The sequence below is a fragment of the Zosterops lateralis genome, assembly GCF_965231275.1.
Source record: "Zosterops lateralis genome assembly, chromosome: 5".
Classification (NCBI taxonomy): domain Eukaryota; kingdom Metazoa; phylum Chordata; class Aves; order Passeriformes; family Zosteropidae; genus Zosterops; species Zosterops lateralis.
The window spans coordinates 23,312,607-23,331,127 of NC_139766.1; the positions used below are offsets into that span (position 1 = coordinate 23,312,607).

At 38.0% G+C, this 18,521-nt stretch overlaps 1 protein-coding gene across 1 annotated transcript in view; it reads right to left on the reverse strand.

Moving 5' to 3' along the window:
- The window catches only part of SMIM14 (small integral membrane protein 14), a 37,697-nt gene that overhangs the window by 11,850 nt on the left and 7,326 nt on the right, over window positions 1-18,521 (reverse strand). Inside the window, exon 2 of the mRNA XM_083861492.1 lies at window positions 9,888-9,998. Within this exon, the coding sequence (XP_083717618.1) occupies window positions 9,888-9,962 (75 nt within the window). The 5' untranslated portion in view covers window positions 9,963-9,998. The remainder of the gene's footprint in view (window positions 1-9,887; window positions 9,999-18,521) is intronic.

The following is an 18,521-nucleotide window of genomic DNA, read 5'->3' on the forward strand; positions in this document are numbered from 1 at the left end:
CTTTGCTGAAACAAGAACGTTCCTTCTACCAATTAGCTCTTTTGACAACAACAGCCTTTAAGGAACATAGCAACTGTTGGGAAAAACTGAATGTGCAACATTTCAATAGTAAGGCAATTGAAAAAAGAGCATTTATCAGGGACTGGAAATAAATAGTCTTTTGTATTAAGATTTTTCTAATCCGATTGGAGGGGAAGTTTGGATGAAAGTTTGTGGAATAATGGTAAAATGTTGAACCAGACTTCACCTGTTTTCAACAAAACCCTCAAAAAGACTCCAAATACACTCAATGTTTTTCAGACTGGGAACATTACAGAGCTGATGAGAAAAATTTGAACAGAGAAGTAATTCTTCAAATACATTAACTCCTAGATACTTAAGGACAATATTAACAATGATTTTGATTTAATACTCCATAAATCCTTGTGTGGCTGAAAGTGTGAATTTAGTGGAAGCTGTCTGATCTAACATATACTAAAGTCAGCAACAGCCTTCTCATCTTTTTCCATATATTCTAAAACAGACCCTTAAGAAGAACACAAAAATCAGGTAAGTGAAACATCAGGGCGTATTCAACGAAAGAAAAGAGTGAAAAATGTTACAAAATTAAATATTTATAATATTTTATTCGATTTAAATAAAAAGACTATATCTGAATTTTAACATTCTCTGTGTGGTTTGTCATTCAAATATAATAAATGGCTTAGTGCATGTGAGCCAAATGATGAACTACTTTATTTTTTATTGTCCAAAATGAAGTAAATACAAATTGTAAACAGCATGAAAGCTAGAAGAGAGCTAAAAAGAATTAAAAAATTACAGTTTCAGTACAGTAAGAACTTGACAAAAAAGGAAAAAACACTAATTACAAATGTATATTATTTAAAATACAACTGCAAGCTTTCATTTCCCCCAAGTACATTTAGTGTCTTGAATAGCCTAAGTTAAATTAATAATCCCCACACCACAAGAACTCTTGGTCAATGCCCTGGTAAGTTCCTAGAAGAGGTAGCAGTGGCTGAATCACAGCAAATCAGTGCCCACCTACTGACATATGGGGAATGTAAACTCAACACAATACCAAGAAAAAAGAAGAAACAAAGTTACATCCAGTGGTAAGAGAGAAGGGCTCTTCCCCACTCTTTCCCCATGACACGCAAATTTTGCATCGCAAAAATAAAAAGGAGACACATTTCAAATGTCTCCTAGTTCCAATGTGAAAGTGTTCTTCCTTTCTTTTCCTTTTCCAAAATATATGGCTTTTAGCCCCAGTTCACACTAACACAACAGTGTTACAGATCCTGCTCCTTTGAGACAAGGACAGTTTTAACATCTTGTGGATCAAAAACATCCACCCATCAAGCACACCTGAAACCTGTATCATGCTGCTCCTCTTTCAACAGATGCCATGTTATGGTAGGAGTCTGCACAGTTTTTAGCAATGAGAGCCTTGACTTTTTACAATCCCCAGCTGTGAAGAAAACGTGAACAACCACAGTGAAGAGACACTGCTATTGGCCTCTGAAAATTCTTTTGTGAAGCCACCATATTCAGTGAAGTTTGTTTTTTTTTCATGTGCACACAAACATGCCACTGTGTGGTGAAAATAGGGTGTGAACTTTTACTGCATTTTAGCTGCTCCAAAAAATCACTGAAGTCCAAGGGAAATAGTAAGTCCAGTGAAAACATCTTCATCCAGCCAAACAGAGAACTTGTTTTTCCAACACAGAGACCTCACACTGTCCAGCAGGACAATTTCAGTCTTCATTGAAAGAAGTTAAGCTACTTTGCACTGCTCATCAAAGATACTGGCTGTGGAAAAGGAAATGCATATTTTGTCTACCTGTACAGTAACTCGTTCTTGCTTCAATTCCTCTGCTTCCTCTTCAGAGGAATTTAGTGAAACTCTTGAAATAAGGTTTCAGTTTGCTATGCCAGAGTTCAACAGTATCACAATCTCTGGGACTGATCGTGCAATCTCTGCTCAGACAATTTTTTTTAAAACTAAAGTCAATAGCATATTTCCTGAAAAAAGATTCAGGGTTTCTATCCAGTGTGAATACTTTTTTTTTGAGAGTTAAATGTTTAAGAGTTAAATATCGAAGAGTTAAAATATTTGCAAATATTAAGAGTTTATAAATATTTAAGAGTTTAAAAAAGATGGACAGAGCATATAGATATCAGGAAGATACCGATGATCAGACAGCTCACCAGTTCATCATTTTTCAGGAGAAACAGCAGCACAATCCCTGTCCAAAAGCACCTTCCAACTCCAGAAATGGTGTACTAAAGAGGTAACGAAATAAGAACAGGACTAATGGCAGGAACAAAGTGCAACCATCAGTGCAGTCTAGTGTGAATGGCAGACAAGGTGAAAGTATATTATTTATGTAGGGATAAATAAAATAATTACATTTTAGACAGATCAGAAAAAGACCTCCATACAAGAAATTGTGATGGATGAAAGCCCAGAGAGATGTGTGAAAGAAATAGATGGAGGAGGTACAAAGATAAGAGAGCAAAACCAGATAATGGCGAGAATGAAAAGAACAGTTAAGTAGGAAAGCAAGGACAAATAACTAAATGGATATGGTTACTTATTCCATGAATACAAGTAAATTTAAAATCTAATCATAGACTGTTGATAAAAAAAAATTATGTGATAACGAGGGCAAAGTAGCATCCCTTGTGAAAATACTTTTTTGCTATTTACACCAGCTGGAAGCTCTGCTTTTGCTCTCCAACAATGCCAGAAAATGACAACACAATGGCATACTCCTGGATTGTTTTCTCATGTTTCTGGGTAATGAAATCATTGTTTAAGCTTTGTTGGCAGCCACGTCTATGCTCTCCAAACTATATAAATGATCTAGTAAACAACATGATAAATAAATTGCTATGGTAGGATATCCCAGCCCTGAATACAAGCCAGGTTGCAAATTGAATTGCAGCATTATCTGTAAGAGTTCAGATTTAAAGATGCAAAAAATAACACCTACATGCATTATTCTGCTACAAGCTGGCAAAGAGAAATAAGAGGAAAAGAATGGCATACTGATGGAATTTAATTGTCTCTTAAACTACACTAGCTTCTCTTAGAGGAACAAACAAAGAACAAGTGAACACTGCCTTCCTCACTCCTTCATCTTCCATGTGTATATGCAGATTTAGAATAAATGATCGTTCATACAAGGACAGAGTAGCAGTCTGCAATAAAAATATAGAGCCTGGTCCTGTGAGGAGGAAAGTAATTTTCTCTCCAACTGCAAGTGAGAGAGAAGGATGGTTGCTACATTTCAAAATAATATTCCTAGATTACAAACCACCTTTTAAGACCCAGAATCATCAGCCAGTTATGACAGGAGAACATCAACTTTCATATTGAAAGATGTGACATTTTATGGAGGAAGATGCATCAGAAGTCCCAGGGACCACTGCAATCTGGAGCCCTGATCTGGACACGAACACATTCTTCTCTTAATTTTTTCACTTGTTCTGGGATTGCTGTTTTACCTCGGTGTCATACAGATCCTCCTTTTCCACACTTCCCTCACTTTCCTACAATTGCCTGACTTGCTGGTACTTCATTTTATAATTTTGCTGACCTATGGTATCAATGACATCCTCCTTTCCCTGAATGCAAAGCAGAATGAATTAGCAGTGAAAAGAAAATGAAACAGTGATGATCAGGATCATTACAAGGAGCTCACAGCATCTCTGACTATGTGAAATACAAAACAACAAATACACGAGGCAAAATATTAAACAGAGGTATCTGAAAATGTGCACAAACAACATACATACCTCCCCAGAGGACATTTGCAAACCTGTATCTAAAATGTAAAACCAAAATACGTATAGGCTTTTTTGGCCAAACAGTCAAGTATCTTCTGCAAAATGATGCTTATCAGCAAAAGGAAAGTGTACTCCCACGTAGACAGCCGTGAGGAAAAGGCTTAGAACTCGCAGTTCCAAAAGATAACTGCAGTTTGCTCTAACTGTTGATTACACGAGGCCTGAAAGAAAAAGCACAATTTTCTCCTTTTTCCTCGAGAGATGGCTGTAACACATCTCTGATCAGCAGAGTTCAGCCATTCATAGTACAGTTTATACCTATTAATTATTTCTGGAATATCAAGCTGAAAGAATTTTCAATGCATGATTTTTTACACTGTTTGCAATACATTTTGCATGCCTCGAGATGATCATGAGGTGTGACTGAGATTTGCCCTTTTAAAAAAATTTTTTCTTAATATATATTGGTTAAGAAGGAGCTGTTTCAAGCATACTACAAAGCTCAGGAATGGGAAATGTAAATATTGACAAATGTTAAAAAAGTCCTGATTCCTAACCCCTTATAGACCCAAGTGGACACCACTTTTAACAGCTTTTTTTCTTTTTTTAACATGTCTAGAAAATAGTCTCCATTTGAACTGTTTCATGTAGCATTAGGTTCTAGGTTATGACACGCATTGGCAGTACATGAATTCTGTAACACAGTTTTGTGGCCTTAGCTTGTGCAACACCAATACCTTGAGCACTCAGCGAAAGGCAGAAAAATTGAAGTCAGTGGAGCAAGAGCACTCATATACAGTCTTACCCTCCTGGACACTCCAACTCTGTGTCTTATTCTTTTGGCCTGGTGTCTAAGTAGGTGGATCAAATCTTTTCCCCTGCACCTCTGAAGAATGACAGCTTCTCTGTCCTAATAAACAACCTGAAGTTCAGCTGTTGGGAAGGCCTTCTTTGTATCAGCTTGAATGCAGAGGACAAAAGGGGCAAGTGAGAGCAAAATGCAGTTTCCTCCTCTTGGGATGTTTGGCTAAAAACAATAGACTAGAAGAAGTAGCATCTGCTATATAAAAAAAATAGAAGGCAAACACCATGGAACATGTGTAAGAAGTCTCCAGGGCAACCTTCATATTTAAAGGATATTTTAAATTATAAAAAATGTATTTGGTATAGCTCTGGTGTGCTTTCAGTAAAAGCCTGCATGAGTAGGGAAAGCTACTTCTGCTGGCTATTTAAGTTGGGCTTAGCTATGCTAACATCTTAAGAGCTTTTCAACCATTTGCAGCACATATCTATTTTAGTCATCTGTTTATTTTGTGCTGCTTACATGAAGTCTCCTTCAGCCAAGACTTGTGGCTATGCTGGATACTATTTCAGACTATGCCAGTTTGAAACAGTAAGACTCTAAAATGACCTGGTCAACAGAATTATGTGGAAACTCGATTGACAAAAGAGTGTTTGAAACAATTAAGTTGAAAATAGTTTAAGAATTTGCAACTTTTGCTATAAAAATCTAGTGATAAATCAAATTACAAGAGAGATTAAAATAAAGAATGATTTGCTCTGTATCCCCTGAAGTTTTGATATAGCAATATAACTAAGCATGGACCATTACTTTGCAATTAGGTACTGAAGGACAAAACACAAGGTTGTAATTCCCACAGTGGTTTCTAAGTAGAGCTGTTGGCAGTTTATCAAAATGGGTTCTTTTACATTATAGTATTAGAAATGTTTTGGGTTAAAAAACATACTGCTCGTTTTTGTAAAAACTAGTATGAGAGAATTCTGAGGTCAGTTTTTGCAAAGCAAATAATACTGTACCGGAAGGAGACAGAAAAAGGATGTTTACTTGACACAAAGTCATGTGTGTTACTCACTTGCTTGGACATTTCTAGCCACTCTAAGCAGTCATAAGCAGGTCTCAATCTTCATGGAAGATGCTCTGTGTATGATTATTCCTCACCACCATATAAACTGTATTTTCAGTCTAGTTTTCAAACTTGAACTGACCCTTGGGCCAAGATCAGCCATGCCTACTCAGCATCAATACCCAGAGGAGTAACATAAGGGAATCAGATTTTTGTATTACAAAATAAGTGAAAAAGGGGGAAACAAAAAGGTTTAAATACAACATCATTCTTATCTAGGGATTTTCTGTCTTTTGCCAAAACTAAGACAGGAACCATCTCCTCTGGGTACACAGAATGTCCTTCATTGTGATTTATTCAAACAACCATCCCCTTGTCTGACAGATTCCCCCCCAATAAAACCACTTGCTGTCATTTGTTGTTCCTCATACTTGAACTTTGGCTCTTCTTGTCAAAATAAGTTTTGCAGATGGAGGAGACTGAACAGGAGATAAAGTCACGCAAGCTAACAAACCTGTCATTGTCTTCTGACAACTCTTGTGCATCTGCAGAGGATGGAAAGTCTTGTGACATTTTTATTCTATGCTTACTTCCTCTTATGGAAGTTCCCAATTAACTGCTATATCCATAGAGTAAACAGTGAACCCAAATACAATAGCCAAATTATTCTTACACAACACCACCAAATCTTAACAGATGGTGCCGTGGGTATTACATACTAGAAATTATATTTATGAAGTCATAGCCAAAAAATTTGAGATTTCTAGTGTTTCCTAGGAATATCTGGAGACCATAATATCTGCTTGTTATTTACAGTGGCCATACTACAGAAATTTACACCTGTGAAATGTTCATATTTTGACACCAAGGAGAAAACTGAAAAATCCACTACAGGAAAACTTCAGCATAAAATAATTCAATGCCCCTTAAGCATGTATATGTTCATTGTAAGAACTCTGTGTATGAACAATGTCTCCAAGTTAACATAATAAGCAGCAAAATATCTTTTAAAATATTACGCATATTAGAGATACACAGTCGACTGACTATAAAATCTTCACGGTATTATGAATTAAGAAGGAAAAACCCAACAAAGCCCTGCTCAGTCAAGGAAAATGAAAGACAAATAATCAAGGCACATAACAAAGAGGTGAACTTTTTAACAGCTTTCTTGTTTGCAATTTTCTGTGGTGTTGCTAACAACAGAGAGGAAGGAGAGTTTAAATGACAATAGCTTTTCTTTTTTCACTGTGTAAGCATTAATTGTACTGTAAGATGAACTAAAGTCTGCATTTCAAATAGAGAATTAAACTATATGCTACATAAAACGTCCAAAGTAATGTATTCAACCACAAATTAAACTTTGAATGCCACATATATTTTCTAAGAGTTACGAAGTAAATATACCAATTAAACCAGAAGTTAAAATTATCATACTGGAAATTAAAACAAGAACTTCAGGTTCTACAGGCAGACTTTTTCACCTCCTTCTGATTTTGGAATAGCAGTGTCATTCAAATCTCCTATGCAGATAATTCTAACAGAAATCCTGTGTATTTGAATATGCTAACTCTGCACATAATAGTCATGGCTGAATATATCATAACGTCTTCATTAGCAGAAGCCATAATTCTGATCAGTGTTGGAATTCTTATCAGTGTTGGTTTAGATAGGTATAACCAAATCAGTCTGTAAAAATTAGTTTACTTTAACTCAAATGCAAGTTTAAAAAATCTACAATCAATCATGGGAGTTTGCGTAACGTCATTACTGGATTGAAAGACTCTAAAAGTAACATTTTCACACTTGGGCATCTCCTATGTATATTATTCTGTTAAATGTGATTTACATTATTCTGTTAAATTGGTTCTGTTAAATCTCATCACTGAACTTCTTCATTTACAATGCTCAATATGGAGACAATTGCAAACACCTTGTTATACGATTTGCTCCAAAATCCTGTTGAGTACTGCCAGCTATAACAACATTCAAATGTACTCTGGTGTGTTTTATACCTATCTAGGTTAAAAAGAATCAACAATCAAATACATATAAGAAATCGTTTGGGTTACATAGCATATTTGGATGTCTTTTTCTCATCCAGAGTCGGAACAGATCACTTCACTTTGTTTATCACAACAATTCTGAAGTTAGGGTTTTGAGGATCATATTTTTAGAGGTAGTGTGCACCCAGTCTGCATTGAGACTTGTGGGGTTCAGCAATTTTGAGAACCAATGTCCACACATTCTTTTTAGCACAAACAGTAAAACTTCTGTTTGCTTACATTGTATAAGACTGAGTGACAAAACAGCAACTTAGAAGGCAAACTCTTACTGAAGCATAAAAGTTACAGATGCAAAAATGGCTTAGCAAGTCTCCTGCTGAGATCATACAACAGGTTACTTGAGGATAGTCTGGCTGCTGACTGAGACTTCTGAGACTTTTCTTTTCTAGATTCTACTAAATTATCCTAGCTAGTGATTTGGTCTTATAAATATTTAGGAGCATCTGCTTTGCTTTTTAGGAGAGATGAAATCTGGAATTGCCCTTTACTCCTCACAGTTTCAAGTGCTAATCAGTACGATCTTTTTGGAAGGTGAATACTTAGCAATAAACTCCATTCCTGCAACTACACAGAACATTGTTAGACTGCTCTTGGTGACTGTCCAAGAGCATGCACCTATTATGTGCTCTGTTCACATTCATAACATGGGAATTTGTGTTCTTCCAAATTAACTATTTTTACCCACTTCACACTGCATGGAGCAGCCCAGGAATGAAATCGCCCAGACATTTGTGGCATTTCTTCTACCTTTAGACACAACTCACCTACATTGTTCATAACTAGAATCCTCCAGCCACAACAGAGAGAACTGGCTGACCAGTGCCATTGCCTGTCAGTATCTTATAGCAAAAAACGAAAATATTAAAAAATGCTGAATGGGGGTCAAAATTCTGAACCGTGCTGGTTTGCATCTGACAAGCCTGAGGAAAAAGGGCACCCTCCTTTCTTCCTCCCAGCTTCTGAACTTGGTTCTGGGGGTCCCTTTCTCACCACTTTAGCATGTGTTCAGAAGCTTCAAGGTTCAGAATCAACACAACCGTGGGATATGGCACAAACATCATGTTGAGGACAAAAAGAAAGTCCTTCCTGGGAAAGAACATACGTACAAACATCCATATAAGGGCAGCAGGGAGAGTTCAGAAGATTTTGAAATTGTGCTTCTAACTGGGAAGCATGAGCTAGGATGGTTAGGCCTGATGTAAAGGCTCCACAGAAAGTACAACTATTCTCCACAGAAGCCTCAATTTTCTGTGCCTTTGTGTCATAGCAGTACCTTTCCAAAATACTGTTAAGAAACCTCTTGAAGAAGGGCCTGATCCTAGAGAGAATCTGATCCTAGAGAGAATCTTCTTCACACATAACTGCCTTGAACAGTTGATGTACTCAGTAACTTAGAAGAATATTAATTTATGCCCTAAGAAAGAAAATGTTATAAAAACAAATATATGAAAACCAACAAGGAGAAGTACACCAAATGAAGATATACAGTGTATTCTTAAAAAGAATTTAACCAAATTAGAGTTGTAATCAAGTTCCTCTAATGGCTCACAGTTCATAATTGTTAATGTTATTTTAAAAAATATATACTTTCACTTTAAAAAAAGAGAAGCACTTTGTAGCTTATTTTTTCAATGGACATTGAACTGAGTTCAATACAGAAACAAAGAAACAGCTATTTTACATGTCACAGTTAGAGTAACATACATAATTTGCTTGAAGTTGCTCAACCGATCAATGACAGCAAGAAACAGAACTCAAAACTCAGAATCACTGGATTCTCAACTTCAGAACTTTTTAGAGAGTAGTTTAAAAAATTTAGACATCATTAGCTTGCCATATGAGTATGTGCAACTTCATATGTTGACCACCAAGACTTTGCTGGGTACTTTCCTTTGTTTTATGCAGACTGAAAAAAAGGCATATAAAAGAAACATTTCAACAGAAACAGTGTCAATGCTGCCAAAATGCAGCTCTGGGAAATAAACAGAAAGCTGTAATTTGTATTGACTATTCAAAAGCTCATCAGAAAGTTGGATACACAGATTCTAACTGTACATGCTACTGAATAAGCAGAATCAAAAGCACTAGTAACTGCAAATCTGCAAGAGTTGAAGTAATGTCTGAATAACCACCCTTCCAAATATCCTCATGTTATCCTTACCAGATTAATCAGTCTCCTCATGGCATGTTCATGCGAGCAAATGCATTCACAGGGATCAAATCCACCTTCTGCCATGGCTCTCCGGATAAACCTGAACTTGTCTGTGAACACCTAAGAAGAATAAAAGGACAATGAACTGTTTTTCAACTGACCTTATTTTCCAGAGGCTCACACATCAAGTTTCAGTTCATTTAATGCCAGGGTGAAAAAGCAAAACAAAGCAGGGTAATCCTATTATTCCTTTGGCAGTATGAATGAAGAAGTCTGGTATTTGCAGTTACGTTTTGACGTTGCTAAAAACACTGTCTCATGCAAATTTATATTTTTTTTTTTGCAAGACTGTGTGTGTCTCCCCTGGGTTTTCTAACATACCAAAATGAAATACATCCTAACAAACACAAAGCACAAAGATTAAATTCTTGTCTCTCATCTGCACAGTGGGACTCTTAAGTATACATATACAAATTGAAAGGTCAGGCAAACTCGTACTCCTAAACCCTAATAAATGGCTGGTATTCTCCCTCCAGATCAACATACAGGAAAATAATTTAAAAATCATTAATTTTTTTGCTAAAGGAAACAGTCATCTTATATAATGAAAGCAAGCAGCAGGGGAACAAAAGTGAATGTACTTGAAAACACTTTAAAAATGGAGCTATGCACACTAATTTTAGATCAAAGAAGTAGGTTAATCACTTAGCAATACAGAATGTTCAAAGAAACTGAAATGGACATGGTAGGAAATCAATTCTAGATTATTCACCTGCTAAAACCACTTACACCAGACATGTCAGGCATATTCAAAAGTATGTTTACTATTTACCAGTAACTTTTCAGTGTTAATTAAGGGTCAAACCATGCAGCAGACTGCAAGGCATTTTCTACCCTTGTGGTCAAAATCTGAGATTGATTTCTCTCAAATGAGGACTATTAGGATATATTCAGTAGTTTTGCAAAACTATACTGAAGAAATATTTTTCACTTGCCATCAGTAAAGCTGTATTCAGAATGTGTCAGTATTGCATGCACTCAGGCTCTAATGAGACAACTGGCAAGTTTAACAAACACAGCAGTGCAGAGCAGATACAACCTCTCAATTCCTAAAACAAGTACTTTATGAAGGTTCCAGCCATTTGATGAGGGTATGCTTAATCAACAGATGTGCTCTGCAGTCATTGCTTATAAAAACTTCCAGCCTCCATCACACATGAGCATTTTAATGTTTTAGTGTCACTAGAAAAAAGAGGAAGAACCCATCTGTCTGTAAGGTATCTTCATTCAACAGAATATAGCACTGCTACAGTCCTACTCTCTTGGGAGGAGAAAAAAGCAAATGTATTTCAGACATCCTTCCTTTGTTGAATGCCTACTATTCTTCTGAATAAACCTTTAGCATGTGGAGAGAGCCAGGGAGTAAAAGAAACTCAGAGATATCTGTCTTAATTATCGAGTTTGAACATCAATGCCCTTAACCTGCTAGGGTCTCCACTTTTTAAAAAGAAAACTGAAAAAGGAAAAAAAAAGTTGAAATTATGCAGAAAATTCTTTTTGCCTAGATATTAAGAAAGTATAATCTGGCTACATAGAGAGAAGATGACAGAGAGATCACTTGACCATGTGGCATACAAGTATCTCTGAAAAAAAACCCCAGGCCCAATTATTGAATTCTTCAATGAACAGGTAATCAAGAACCAGTAATAGGAAGCTGTAATTAACCAGACTGAAAAGAAAAGCAAGGCATACATTTTTACCATCACAGTAACTGATCAGTGCCACAAATGGCCCAGAAAGCAGTGGATTTCCCATCACTCACTGCATTCAGATATGCTTCAGTAAAATACAGGTTACTGAGTGTCTTGGCTTGAAAAACAGGTGTCTGAGAAGGAAGGCAGGAGCCTCCCTTGGAATGGAAAATATAAACCCCTTCCCTCTGAATTACTGTTATAATTTTGAAAATAAGGGGCTCTCAGGCAAAGATACAAGAACAGGAATAACAGTTCTGTGCTAGTATGTACAGTAAAACCAACAACCAGCACCAGCTCTGGCATTAACAACAACCAGCAGCAGGAAGCCGGTGAGCCCTCCTCGGCCGCGGGCACTTTCCCTTTGGTGCAGTTCCGGTCACGGCCAGCGGGGGCGCTGGTGGCTCCCGGCGGGCAGGGCGGGTGCGGGGATTCCCCCGCGCCTGCAGGGGGCGCTGTGGGCTCGGGAGCAGCCGGGAATGGCGGCCGGGCCCAGACGGGCAGGGACGGGGAGAGGCTTTGCTTCACAATCCCTGGGACAGCCGATCCCCAGTGCCCTGCAGGGCTGTCGGAAGCAGCAGCCGGCTGGGCCGGCAGGATGTCTCAGCAGGCAGGGGCTGTGGGGCTACAGGGCAGTGCTGAAGAAGCAGAGGGGGCAGGACAGCGGCAGCCCGGCTCCCAGCAGGGCAGGGAGAGGCGAGTCGGGATCCCGGGCACCCAAGCAGGTGGTGAAAAGTCCCTCTTTTAGTGAGGTGGATGTTAATAAGGTCCCACCTCAGTGGCTGCTCTCACGAGCAGAGGCTCATCCCACGGCAGAAGCAGCAGCTCTGGGCTGGGCTCCGGTGGCAGCCCCGCGTTCCCTTCCCCAGGCAGCAGCTCCGACCGTCCTCCTCCAAAGGCCAGAGAGAGCGAGCCCAGCCCCTGCCCTGCCCCGTCCTCTGCCTGCCCAGTTCTCTGGTATCTCTGCCCCGCCGACAGAAACTCCCAGATGAGGGAAGTACAACCGGATGCCCTTCATCCCCTGAGCTTGGCCACTTCTTTTCTTTTTCTTAAATACCCAGTTGTTGGTGTTTCCTAGCAACTTATGGAAAAAAATTCCCTAAGTAAAAAGGAACAAAAGGAAAGAAACCTAACCCCCAACACTGAGTGAAGTTCAGAAGTACCCAAGTCCAGATATAATGTCCTCCAACATATATGAGATCAGAGCAGATGATCTAATAACTCTTTTTGAGAATTACTGTAAGGCTACTACACTAACCTTCATGAACTTAGAACCACATGACAGCAATAGAATTTTTTTAACTACACAGTCTCCCTGAATAACATATCACACCAAGCAGAGGAGCCTTTCTAAAACTATGTTGGGATAAAAGCACTGACTACTAAACAGTGCAAAACAGCTCCTCTGGATATAATGCTGACATGCACAAGAAGGTATTTGAACAAGTGAAGTCGCAAAAAATACTTAATTGTAACTTGTAATAATTTAGTGGTCAGTAACACATAATAATGTCACAGCAATTAACAGACAAGTGTTCATATTCTAGAGGACTATGCAAAAACCAAACATCTAGTAAGAGTCATGACTGATAAAACCAGGCTAACATTCTCTACAAAGCATACAAGTAAAAAAGATTAGACAATAAACAGGAAAAGTTAACATACAACTGCCATACAACATCATAAATGTAGGTGGAAGTGTGCTAGAAGGAATTTACTCCAAGGCACTTATACATGACAAATTACCTCAATGAAAGCACAAGACATCACCAAGTAAAATGCCATCCAAGCTTTGAACACAGGATCTCTTACAAGCTTTTCCTGCTTTCACATAATGCTGAAACGAATCATCCTTTCTTTCCTCCAAGCCTGTTACAAACTCTTTCATTGACAAAGAACCAAAGATTGACCATGTATTTTGGGAACAGCACTAGGTTTTCCCCTAAAAAAAGATGCTAAAATTGGGTTATTTTAATATGCTTAAAATCCAGGTAAATAATCCCCCTTTATGCAATTATTTTTGCTAGAACTGAAGGAAACAGATTTTATACATGTCTCCCCAGTTATAAAGAAGAGAGAAACACTCTGTACTATATGATGATTTTCACTTGCAAAATGACACTCTCACATCTTTATTTCTCGTTACAATATTCTTGACTTAACTGTGTTATTTGTAACACACTTCAAATGCATAAAGTACTAAGTTTTGTAATCAGATCTTAAGGTTTATTAGCATTTTGTGACCTTGTCAAAGAATAAGAGACTAGTATTTTTATATACCACAAAGCAGGATTTCTTGGCTCTTTAGGCAGCCTGTTTGTATCAAAATCCTGTTCCAGAATTGCAGTGCGCTTCCTGCCTGCCTCCCGGTACTTGCAATTGTCTGATCTCACGTCAGCAGTTAACTTGTTCTGCTCAGCTCTGACCTCTTTGCTGTGAGTCACACAAGCTCTCCACCTTTAGCAAATACAGTTGTTCTACATACAATCTAACACAGAAAATGGGACTGTGTGCTCTATTCTTTTCTTCCTGACTTGGAGAAAGAAATAAAATGCTTGTAGTTTTCCATTGCTTATTTTTTCCTGTATGTTTTCCTGTTCATCATCACCTTGTTTTCCTTGGTGTTGATGGAGTTGGTAGGACCACAGCAATCTGTAAGGCTATGATGTCAAATACCTGCCAAGTCCTCTGACTGGCAGTGTCTTTTACTCAACTCAAAATTACCATATTTTGGATTGGCCATATTACTGCTAGCACAGTATTTAAATTACAGGGTTTACAAACATCTGGAAGACATAACCAGTAAATATGCCAAAGCTCTCTATGATAACATCTGAGAAGGTATCTATTGTGGCCTCCAGACTAGCAAACTGATACCATAATAATAAAGGAGAGAATTAGTAAACATGGACAAATAAGATGTACCATCAGAGTCAATACGACCATTCCAGTGTAAAGAGGCCTACAGATGTGACCATAAATAGAACTGCTGAAATTAAAATACTGTGGTCAGAGTCTGAATTACTGTAATTCAGGAGTAAAGTGAAGGATGGTCTCTGATGATTAAAGTCAGAAATAAAAGCCCTCTCATTACTTTTTGACTTGAGTATCTATTTGAAATTGTAGCCAGTGAAGCCATATGGGAAATATTTCTAATTCTCATGATTTAAAAAAATAGCATTCTCAGTTATAGTAACTATTGTAAATTGTTTCTTTTATTATCTTCCCCAGTCCCAGCCCTACAGAAGTGTGTTATATTTTATACATTCTCCTATCAAACCCACAATCTTTATGGATACAATCTGGCTGGGGGAGTTTGTCCCTGGAGACTGTGTTCTGCATTTTGAATTATTGCAATGACTATACATTATTTCCCAATTCTGCAACACTGCTCCTGAGTAAATAGCATGCAGCTGGTGAACTCTGGGAGACAGAAATTATACTCTGCCTTGCTCCACTGTAATAATCACAAAACTGGATTCCTTTCTATCATAAGAGCAAACAAGAATTTTTGTCCATTTTCCATGTGCTAGATGCCCTCCAGTGCGATTCTAATATGATGCTGATTAGCAAGATGCTCAAAGTGTGCACATTGGTCATCTCCACTCCTTGGTATAAAAGACTGCGAAAAAATATTTATCACTGCAGTATTTGAAGAAACACTCACTTTATATGATACATAAATCAGAGTTACTACAGATTTATCACGGACTAAAACAGGCATCTTCAGCATCAAAACAGGAAGCTCATTAACTCTTTTCTTTCCTGGATACAGGCACTTCAAATGTAGACTATAATAAACATGATAAACACAATGGCTGAAGATTCTTCTGCTAAGACCTATTTTCACTGTGTTGCTATTGCCTGAAGACTGAAGGTAAGAAATCCTTAGGAGAAAAATACCTCATAGCACAGCAGGCAAGTAACAGAATCTTGCCACAGTACTTTAAAGAGAAACAAAATCCTATTCAGATCCTTGCTAGTGTTTTTCAGCCAGCTGCAATAACTTGAAACACAACTGTCAAATATCTCTAAGAAGCCATCAAGTTAATTTTGCTTCTGAGTTCAGTTTGGGAGAAGTGTGGCAGAACAAATGAAAATATGTATCAAATTTAAAGTAAAATTACAGAAAAAAAAAAAAAAGCAAATAATTGCTTTGCCTGTAGGCATTCTGAAAAATTATAAAGGGCTAAAATAGCAAAAGCCATACACAAAGCATGAATGATTCACTGCCCCGAAGATAAAATACTCATTTTTATCTTACTGTCAGAGGTGGAAACCTCTCCTGTACCCATTCATTATCTACTAAAGTATATAGGTTTCCTTAAAAATGATGTCTTCCCTTGGCTTTTTACCTGCATCTAAGCCATACTAGTATCCATGTCTTCTTACTACACCTGACCCTTTTTGTAGTAATTCTATTCACAGCAAGTTTGGTTCTTTTGTATAATCTTTCCCATCTACAAATGAGCTCCAAATATTTTCTTCTAGAATCTAAAACATCCTGTACATTGGCCTCATATACCATAACATAACACCCTTGCAATCCTGCACATCAAGTCCTGTCCCAGAGAAACTACCAGTGTGACCATAGTATCCATTAACTCGGGGAGTGAAAACTTGCTTCAAGCAGGAGGAGACTGGTGTGATAGGCTCCTCCTAGAACTCCTGATCACTGCTTTTATAGGAATCCCTTCTCCTTGGCCCCTCTGTCCCCATAGGTACTGCGAGTACTCAAGGGGCAACTGGGACCCCAGCTGACTCATTACTGGGCATTTCAAAATGCCTCTGGGTACAACTGGTCACTCCAAAACCTGTGTCTAATCCTGCCTCTTCTAGGGAGCAGACCCACTGAACTCTGCCTAGTCATACAGAATCCAATTCAACATCTGTTAACTGTACAGTAAAATAACAGATAAAGGTATACACAGTAGGACAACACTTTTTACTAGTGACCAACCAACTAAGTGAAGCCAAAACATTCCAAAACAGTGAATCCCAGACAAACTCAGAATTTTCTGTATTTGTTATATAATGCATATCCTTGTTGATTTCCATCTTTTATAGTATTTATACTTCATGTACATCCCAGCCTCCCACAGAATCCTATGTGTTTTGTTACTCTCCTGATTAACTACCTACATCTAAATCACTAGTGTGTTATTTCAGTTGTACAGCTAAACGTTGTGAGTAAGACAGGGCAGGGAATTTTATCCACTGATTTCTGTATTATGTATTCCTTCAGACTTGATTGAAGCACAGAGGGGGAAGATAATACGCATGGATTTGGGGATTTTCTCTTTAAAGCCAAAAAGAGGTATGTGTACATAGCACTGGCTGATTTTACTAGCACATACCCTTGTGAAATTTCTAGTTTAATTGCTACTACCAGAAATGCAACATATTTCCTATCACCAGAGCAGTATAAAGAAGGAACAAAGCAAAAATGGTAGCAGAGCCATTAAAAAAGCAAAGGAAGGCAAACTAAACACTGGATAGAACTACAGGACAAAATAAGGAAACAAAAGCAGTAGTAGTTCAGTAGGGAATAGGGAAGAAACGTCACAAAAAGAACTACGAGAATAAGGAGAAAACTAAAGAGAAAAATAAGCAGTACTTCAAAATAAATAAATGCTATTCTGTCTAAAGTTAACAGGGGCATGATTCCAAGGCAATAGAACTTGCACTAAAGACAAAGACACCACACTAAATCAAAATTAATCCAGAAGTCAAGGGCCTGGCATGAGTAAACAGTGGAGGTGGTCTTCATTTTTATAAAAAAGTTTTAAATTGTTGGGGTTATAAAACTAGCAAAAATAAGCTTGAAGTTTTCTAGGAAAATTTCCTTTACAAAGCAACTTCCTCTGTTCAAACAAGGCTAAAAATAGCTTCTGTAAAGAAGAATCTTGTATACAAATTGATACTAATTAAAGCATTCCAAGGATCCGTTTTCCTCTATAACTGTAATTTAGATAGTTCAAGTAAATATTCCCTCATAGAACTAAAATATGAAACATGGCAACATTATATTTGGCTTTTTTATAATGCTGATTTTTAATTCCTTTTATTAATAACCCAAGAGACACTCTGATCATCTCTTTCACACTTACAGCTGCACCCTGTTTTTACTGGAACAGATACTATGACTCACATCAGATTTAGTGCACCAGGATCTAGTAGTTCTGCATGATCAGAGATCTCTATAGAACTACTGATGATCTTTTTATACCAGGCCTTCTCCTGGGCATAAAACTGAATTTTTAGGACAAAAGGAAACAAACTGGCTAACTGGGCAGCAAAAGCAAAACAGCAGGATGTGAAAGTGGGTCCTGCCAAAAGGAGAGATGCCACAGTAAAGCGTGGCTCCAATTACAGCTTTCTTCAACTAATTGTCCCAGTTCAGATCACCCATTTAGCTTTTCTGGGGAAAAGAGCTGCAATGATTTTGATGGCTGATTCCAAAGTGGGTTCCCAGGCATAGCAACACTTTCACAGTATAAAGCAATCATCGCCTCTCTCCTTGTAATTCCAGGGGGTGCAGGGAGAGCAGCTGGTTTTGTACTTGAAAGTATCAGCATGTCTCCCTGGACTTTCAGCTGCAGCCTAATGAGTTGGCAAGTATTTTTTGCGCTACAACTTTTCTCAGGATAATTAACAAGATCTAAGATGAACTCTTCAATGCAGATTGAGCCAAACCAGTTAGTTCCTCACAGAAAAGTCAGTGCTTACCCACGCACACAGATAGAGGCAACTGGTAGAGTTCTTGTTGGATCTGACCACATTGACTGACACTGGTCAAGTAGGAGCTAGAGCCCCAGCAGGAGCTCCACAAGAGAAATGCTCACCCAGCCACATAGCACTCAAGGCATACTAGTTGGGTAACTTTGCTACT